Source organism: Propithecus coquereli, unplaced genomic scaffold (assembly GCF_000956105.1).
Source record: "Propithecus coquereli isolate 6110/MARCELLA unplaced genomic scaffold, Pcoq_1.0 Scaffold70, whole genome shotgun sequence".
Taxonomy (NCBI): Eukaryota; Metazoa; Chordata; class Mammalia; order Primates; family Indriidae; genus Propithecus; species Propithecus coquereli.
Window position 1 is genome coordinate 2536637 of NW_012153063.1, and position 8608 is coordinate 2545244.

Genomic DNA, 8608 nt, shown 5'->3' on the forward strand with positions numbered 1-8608 from the left:
TTTATCTATATCTAGCTGAATTTGAGACATACTCTTCTTCCAAGGGGTCTAACTGGCTAGTCAGGAAGCCACTCTGGGGCCGAGGGGTCGCTGATCAGTGAATCCCTGGTGTCCGGGGCTGCCCGCGTCAGGTGTTCTGGTACGACAGCTCGAACATGGTGCAGGCCTCCTCCAGACTCTCGTCCATGTTCAGCCTCTGCCAGAAAGACTTCTGCTTCTTCTGCAGCTCTCGGCGGACACACCTCGGGCAGGGGACAGACTTTTCTTTGCATTCAGAATGGAAAACGGCTCCACAGCTTTCACACCTGCAAAAGCCAACCACGGATATGATGACCGAGACACGAACACTTGAAGCCCAGCGGCCTCTGGGGCAGCTGGGAGCACAATCGGTTATCTGGACAGCCCTGCCAATGGGAAGAGAAATGACTCACAGAAATGGGCTGTCTGCTTTTCCAAATGCTCAAGGTTGAATTTCATTTGAAAAACATTTTTGTTTTCCTGATTCGAACTAGCTTACGGTGTAGGAGTCGGGGGAGTTGGCAGTCACCTGGCAACTCTGATTACAGTGACAATGGACAGAGCACTAGAAGCTACGTGTGTTCGTTTCCTCTCCATTGAGAGCGAAGTGTGGGCAGTAACTCTAGGGTGAAGAGGCAGAAAATGAGGGGGAAGGGCAAGTGCAAACGTTCCGCACCCCAGTGGCAACCCCAGTGTTACATCTGTGGAAGTGGAGTTTCTACATCAGTTAACATGAACCACGCGGCTCTCTGTTAACTCAGTGCCTTTATTTGACATATGAAAAGGTAAAACGACACATTTTCATTTTCTGAATGATACCCTGTGGTCTATCAACTCGTGTGAGTTTTTTAAAAATTAGGAGAAACCTCCTGCCTTAATAAGTCTACCTTTATAACATAAGCGTGAGCAATAAAGCATGAGAGAGTGAGGAAGAAAACATTTCTTTTTCCAACAACACGACAGATATTGTAATTTATAGAGAGGAGACATTCCAGGTGGATGACTAGTTTGTTGTTTGGCTTACTGGAAGCCTGCACAGGAGTCTGAATAGCTTGTTTTTACTGCAAAGTTTTTAATAATGAGTAACTGACAAGCTCAACTATAGCCGCCCCAGTGAGTGGCTTGCCAATGTGGACCGAGTTCTCATCCTTCCACAAAAGTGACTAGCAACTGTTACCTCGCCCTAGGAGCCCAGGAATTGTGCCTGCATGGTTTTGTTCAGCCACCAGCATTCAGGGACTGGGTTCAAAGAGGGCTGCGAAGGAGTCAGTCCTCAGGGCTCAGCCTCGGGTTCTTTTGCTTTTCCCACAGCATCTGGAGATTCAGTCCTGGGCACAGGAGGGTGTTGGGGGCACTATTCCTGCCCCTGACTTACTCCTGGCACCATTCAGGATTCAGAGGGTTTGGCCAAAGGAGTATCCTCCTACCCACCCTCATACCTTGGAGAGGAGGCGACTTGGAAGGAGAGAGACACCATGGGGGCAGGGGGGCAGGTGTTCCAGCTGGGGGACCAGAAGACAGGAGCTTCCCTGCACCCAGCAGCCCCAGCCCCGGCTTAGCTTTCTGGGCCAAGTGAAACATGGTGGTGGTTAGGAGAGCCAGCAAGGAGCACATCATATCCATTCCTGGCTATAAGATTTCTATGAACCGAATGGTGTACCCCTAGAATTCACGTGTTGAAGCCTTAACCCTCAATGTGACTGTATTTGGAGAGAAGGTGTTTAGGAAGTAATTAAGGTTAAATGAAGTCACAAGGGTGAGACCCTGATCCAAGAGGATTAGTGCCCTTACAAGAAGAGACAACAGAGCTCTCTGCCTACCCCCACATCAGAGGAAGGACCATATGAGGACACAGAGAGAAGCCAGGAAGAGAGGCCTCACCAGAAATCAACCCTGCTGGCACCTTGACCTGAAACTGTCAGCCTCCAGAGCTGCGAGAGACGCGTTGCTGTTGTTTAAGCCACCCAGTCTGTGGCATTCCGTATGGCAGTGCAAGCAAACTAAGATAATGACCTCGAGCAGTGCCTTCGCCTTTCTGCGCTTCAGTTCCCTTATCTGCTGAACAGAGATAACACCGGCACCCACACCTCATGGGGAGCTGTGAGCCTCAAATGAGGTCGTGGATAAAGTGTTCGGCACAGTCCCTGGCCATGGTAAAGGACCGCTCCTTCTGGCGAGGCCCCCAGGCCTGCTGCCTTTCTGGGAGGCTTCACCTACGTCACTACAGTGACCTGAGGGCATCTCAGTCAACCCCCTCATTGCCTAGAGGAGAAAATTGAGACTCCAAGAGGGCTACTGATTGTCTCCCGGGGACACAGTAGCTGGAGATGGAGCTGTGACTAGAACCCAGGGCTCTTGGCAGCCCAGCCAAGGCGCTTACTGAGCGTCACTCTCCTGGGCCGAGGCCTGGTCACCCAAGCGAAAATAGGGCGCCATTGTGCAGGGACACACAGGGCCTCCAGTCAGAATACCTGTGTCAAATCACAAATCTTTCTTTATAGCTGAGTGATCTTGGGCAGGTTATTACTTCCTTGGTGCGTTGGTCTTGTTTGTAAAACGTTGCTCACAACGACCTTCTTCCTACTCACAATGTCCTTCTTCCTGCTGTGAGACTAAAGTGAACAGACACAAGTGGAAGGACCCTGCAAACAGTAAGCGTGACACCCCCCTCACAGGTGACGCCAGTGCCTGCTTCCTTGACACTGGCGCTATCCTGGTCTTGGCAGGGTCACCTTTGGCAGTGCCCTCTCCCCAGCCCCTCCCTCCTTCCAGGGAGGATAAAGGTCAGACCCAGGCCTCCTAGCGCCTCTCTCACCTAGGCCAGCTCCTCCCTGGTGGCAATGGCTTTGTCACCACTGGATCACACCTCTGTAACCTCCTATCACTAAAGTGACACTAATGGCAGCTTTCTCAAATAAATTTCCTCCTTCCTGCCCCCTTTGCCCTGCTGGGTTAGTCAGTGATTTATACCCATAGGGATGGTGCCCCAGGGCAGTGGGTGGTAGGAGGTTCCTTCCATACCACTCCCTTATCTCTGCTGATACCAGGCCCCCTGTGAGGGAAGGGCCTGAGTCTTATTGGATATTTCTGGCACAACAAACACCCACGGAGTGATGCAAAGACCAGTACACCTGCTCTTTCTAGCCAAAGGTCAGTAACTGAAAAAAAGCATGAGATAAAAAAATTAATGATTTCAAAATAGTACCAATCCTATTTTCTAGCAATTTGTAACCCAGCAGGCATCTTTGAAACTGTAGTATGGATAGAAGGATCAATGACCTTCCCACGTTCAGCGAGTCTATAGTTAATCCCTCCCCCCATCCTGATTTTCTTTTAAAGGAAAAGAATAAGGACTGGAAAAGGGAAGAGAAACTGTTCTCTTATATAAAATTTATGCAGCTCTGTAATAAAAATGTAACGTGCAGGAAAAATATTTACATTAAAAAAATAATATATAGGTGTGTTCTTCTTGAAGAATAGGGCTTTATTAAAAAGGATTTTTCACTTTAAAAAGAGTCACTGGTTCCTGAGTGTTTGCCGAGTTTCCTGACTGTATTTATAATATGATTTAATGCATACAACTTTTCAGGAATACATCTTTCATATAAGGCAAATCTACTAATGCAATCATCTCTGCTGAAAATTGCAACAGGTAATGAAAGAGAAACGTCCCTTTGGTGTTCCTGTGTGATACATCAAATGAAAGCCGGCGTCTTCATTTCTGAGTCACCCAGTGCAGCAATGAGCAGTTTCATTGCTTTTTGGCTGTTGCTGCACAGCACAGGAAACAAAGACCTATGTCCTCCTTTTCCAGGGCCATAGAGAATGCAACTGCAGGGAGACATATTGACCTGACCAAAGTCATCGAATGGGTCTTTCCATTTTTTTCAGAAAAACATCCATTGCTTCATTTAATATGGGGATCTCAACTTGGCACTATTGACATTTTGAGTCAGACAGTTTTTTGATGTGGGGAGTTGTCCTGTGCACTGTAAGATGTTTAGCAGCAAGGCTGGTCTCTACCCACTACGATGCCAGGAGCAACGTCCTCCCTCTCCCCAGTTGTGACAACCAACACTATCTCCAGACACTGCCAAATGCCCCTGGGGGACAAAATCATCCCTATTGAGAGCCATTGACCTAATCTATCTGGAAAAGGCATCACAGAGGGGGAACTCAGGAGGTGCTTAAACAGCACCTCCCCACATTGAATTTGCAAGTGTCACCCGCTGGCTTATACTCTTACCAACCAATAAGGTCCAGCACAGTGTATTCATATAACCTACTTACTCCGATTTTTCAGTTCTACCCAAGACCCATCTTGGTGGTTGGCCCTCAGTGGCATTTATTTGCTCTTTGGCTGAGAACTCTGGGCTGTTTCTCTGCGGTGTTTTCTGCTTCTTTACGCCCTACCTAGGCCACCTAGCAAATCAAAGCCAAAACTTATACATTGCTTCATAAAATAAATTGCTTTCAAGCAACTGTGAAGCAGTTAGGTTTCAGCAGCTTCTGCAATGAAAAGGAGACCAGTGATACATCAAGGAGGCTGTTTACTGCAGAGAGGGAGAGCTCGACTTGGGTGAGGAGTCCTTGGCCCAGGTTGGCCTTGGCATTGCGGGGGTCTTGGGTAAGTTACCCCATTTCTAACCCTCACACTCCACAGAAGTTGAGTTAGATAGTATCTAAGGTTCCTTTCAACTTGCAGATTTTGTGTGTGGGAGGAGAGGGGTGGGAATCTACTCTGGGTTGTATCCTCCTCCAAATTTTCTTGCTCCAAGGTCTATGGATGAATGAGTGGAAACGTAGCTTTGCTACCTTCTCCTTAGAAGTCTCAAACTGACAAGCTGACTGAATGAGATCAGCCTTAGGTGTAAAGCATTACTTTTAATTTTATTTACATGCACTGATTAATCAAGCTGTGAAATAGCTTATATAAACCAGTATATACAACTCTGACTATCAGGAATTTGGCCAAAAGGAGCTGACTCTGCTCCTATCTCATAAAACTTCAATTAAACATAAGGACTCCTTTTTAAGTCTTCTCCCAATCCTCCCTCATCAGAACCCCTTCTCCCCACAAAAAGAACAGAATTGTTAAATGTTGTGGTTTTTTTTTTTTTTTTGGCGGGGGGGAGGCTGGCTAGAGGCAGCAGCCATTTATCACCCTATATGGAAGTATTTTTGTGTTTTAACCATTGGGGCAGCTGCGCTGGAGTGAACCAGGTACATACCCCATAAGATGTAGGACTAGGAAGGAGGGACTGGAGTTCTGCTTCTGTGGAAGCTCCAGGGGGCAACACTGCTAATTATCTGTGTGTGCCCTGGCAAACTGGTCCCCTTCCTGGGACAGGGGCAAGAGAACATCTCCACTATTTTGGGGCAACATAAATCTCACTTTGCATCTTAGCAAATGCGCCATGGAATGAGACTATGCATTTTATGAACAGTCTTTGACCTAAACATTAGCTTACTGACCCATGGCAAGTGAGGAAGAAGTTCATAACCTAGAAATCTAATAGTCTATTGCCAAGAGATAGGACAGACATGATGTTCTTATTATAGCTATTGAAACCAAGAAAACGAACCTGCTGCAAACTAGCAGAACTAAATATGTGCAGGGGAAAAGTTTCATTTCTCAAATATTATGGCAAAGAAGCAAGAATTCCTGGCTGCAGACAGTTTCCTGTTCTGGAATGCTGATGATGTGAGACCAATTAGAGACAGGCCCATTGGCTTTGTCTGCACCCTTCCAGATTCTAGCTGCACACAGGGAGGTCACAGGAAACTGCTAAAGGCCCCTGCCCCGAGTTGAGGTCACTGAAATGCTTCTGCTCTGTTCCTGTAGGGTTCTTCTCCTGCTGCGTTTTTATTTTTGGCTCAGATATTTCACTTGGATTGAAATTCAGGCTTCAGTTTGGTTGGATCTCTGACAAGCAAAAGGACAGGCCTGCAGAGCAGGGCAGCGCCTTGGCTGATTGCCACTCTGCAGAGCCCACAACGAACAGGGTGGGGCATAGAAATAAGTGCACGTTATCAGGTATGCGAGTGCGGCTTTGTGTGTGGATACTATGTAAGGCGCCCCATACGGCCACTAGCTATTATTGGTTTTTCCAAGAAACCAAAATGATTACTTAAATCTCTTAGCTAACGGAGGTAGTTATTGGGGCCCGGTTATTTTAATGTTTTGGGTTGGTGTTTTCTTCTGTTATTGTGTAAGTAAACGAACATAAGCAAACAATTTGTATTTTGCTTAAATAGGACATCAGGCAATATCACGTGTGGTGTATCCTTGCATGTGAGCATATGTGTATGTATATTGTTCCGAAAAATACCCAGAACAGGTTACTAGACATTCTAAGGTTAAACAAATTAAATATGATTTAAACAAATGATAAGAGCTATTCTTTTGGGGGAAGTAGGAAGGTTAAAATAAAAAAGGTTAACTCAATTTCAGTAAGAAGCTGACAACAGTTGGGTGCTGACAGCTGGGGAGAGAGAGTCCAAGTTTCACAGCCGCTGCTTGGAGCATCACCTCCAGTCGAGGCTTTCTCCAGGCTGAACAGAAACCCTGACTCTTCAAATGACCCTCTATTTTGTCAGAAGCTCAAGGACCCTGGGAGAAGCTATTCTAGTAGTTTTGAATGGCAAATGCAAATACAGTAAGATCAAAATGAGACCTTTAAGTTAGGCAAAATCTACACTGCCCTTTGCCTCTATTTATATATACAGTATTTCTTTTTTTTTTTCCTTTCCTTTTTTTTTTCAGTGATGGGGTCTCATGTCTTACTACATTGCCCAGGCTGGTCTAGAACTCCTAGCCTCAAGCAATCTTCTGGTCTGAGCCTCCCAAGTACCTGGGACTACAGGTGTGCACCTCCCATCCCTTGCCCAGCTAAATTATCTTTTTAATCCTTACAACAGCTCTCCCATTTTTACTAAGTCAGTCAGTAAGTAAATAGATGCAATACAATAAAATACAACAACTGGCATTTTATCTGGCTCCAGAGCTAGTAAGTGGGTGATGAACTTTGGGCTTGATGCCAGTGTTCTGATTTGAAATCTGGCCCTCTTTCCCCTGTTGCTAGCCACATAGTCCCTTAAGTTATTCAACATGTGCCCAAATACCTGCTAAGAGCCAAATCTGGGAAGAACAATTGGTATGTCCTGCATGGATCTTTTTATCTACCCTTTAAGCCCCAGAGTTAATTAAGGAGGAGTTTTCCCTGATTGCAGCCCACAAAGCATTAAGCTTTCACAGGTCTTGCACTTTTAGTTTGTAAACCAAGCTCAGCTAAATACCTTTGACAAAAGCTTTACTTAAAATCTTGGCTTTAAAATAGAATGTAAATAAGGGTTAATTAATTCATTTGTTAATTTTGCTATCCTACTGGGGACATTAACTCATGGTCATCTTTTGTGCAAATGCTTAATAAATCCTTCTTCCTAATTTGCAGAGGGCCACAGAATTTCTCAGTTATATTCTATATATGTGTATAAAATCATAATAGATTTGACCTCAAAGAAATAGTGTTTTGGGATAAAGAAAAACAGATATTTCTGACACTTCTAAGTTTTTATTTTAAGGTTCATCTGGCAGTTAATGTAATTCTCAAGGAACAAATATCCATCTTTTCTTGGGATTACTTTAGAAAAATCTCTAATATTAGAAAAGTAAAGGAACTGCAAGAGGATTTTACACATTTTCTAACATTTCTGAAAAAAGCTAGAATATATTATAATTGTAGCCATAGAGCAATGGTTTTCTGCAAAAATTCCTAAAGTGGTTCAAAATGCCTGAGTCCAAGGGATGTTTAGAATTGTCTTGCTACATCTAAGACAAAGGCAGCAAACATGAGATTATTAGGCTAATGAAGCTTAAAACAGATAATCTTGGTTTATATATGTACTTCTGTTGATTTATCAGTCTACCTTTTTTGTGTAAAACTGAAAAATTTAACTGTCAAGTTTTTGAAGTAAGCCCTTTTAAAAGAAATAATAATTTATAAGATGATACATTTCTAAGATTCTATGGGGCTCAATTTTATTTAGTGTGTGTCATTTCAGTTCTTCAAAGTACTAAGATATTTAGTAGAGCCAAAATAAAAGAACTTTTCAAGCATAGGTACATTAAAAAATGCAGAAAAAGTCTGGAAGACTTATCTAATTTTACAAGCAGCATGATTAGTTGCTGAGGAATAAGTTATTGGTTATTGATGTAAATTCAGAAGGAGAAATGCATTCAAATAAAAGACCTGAAGTATTTTGTCATTACTTTAGATTATTCCTCTATTTCCGGTCACTAAGACAATTCTCTTTATGAGATGGTATTACATAATTTTCTAATACTCAATTTATTCTAGGCTAGTGGTGTTCAAAGTGTGGTCTCTCCACCAACCTAACCAGCATCACTGGAGGATTTGTTAGAAATGCAAATTATTAGACCCACTCCAGACTTACTGAATCATAAACTCTGGTGTAGGGCCCAGCGATTTGGGTTTTAACAAGCCCTCCAGGGAATTCTGATGAACTCAAAAGTTTGAGAACCACGCTTCTAGGTCAATCATTCTGAAAAACAGCTGGGCTCTTATTT

The 8608-nt window shown here is 44.0% G+C and overlaps 1 protein-coding gene across 1 annotated transcript in view; it reads right to left on the minus strand.

Moving 5' to 3' along the window:
- Positions 1 to 67: 67 nt before the first annotated feature.
- Positions 68 to 8608, minus strand: part of PLEKHM3 (pleckstrin homology domain containing, family M, member 3) — a 161651-nt gene continuing 153110 nt past the window's right edge. Inside the window, exon 8 of the mRNA XM_012661224.1 lies at positions 68 to 305. Within this exon, the coding sequence (XP_012516678.1) occupies positions 128 to 305 (178 nt within the window). The 3' untranslated portion in view covers positions 68 to 127. The remainder of the gene's footprint in view (positions 306 to 8608) is intronic.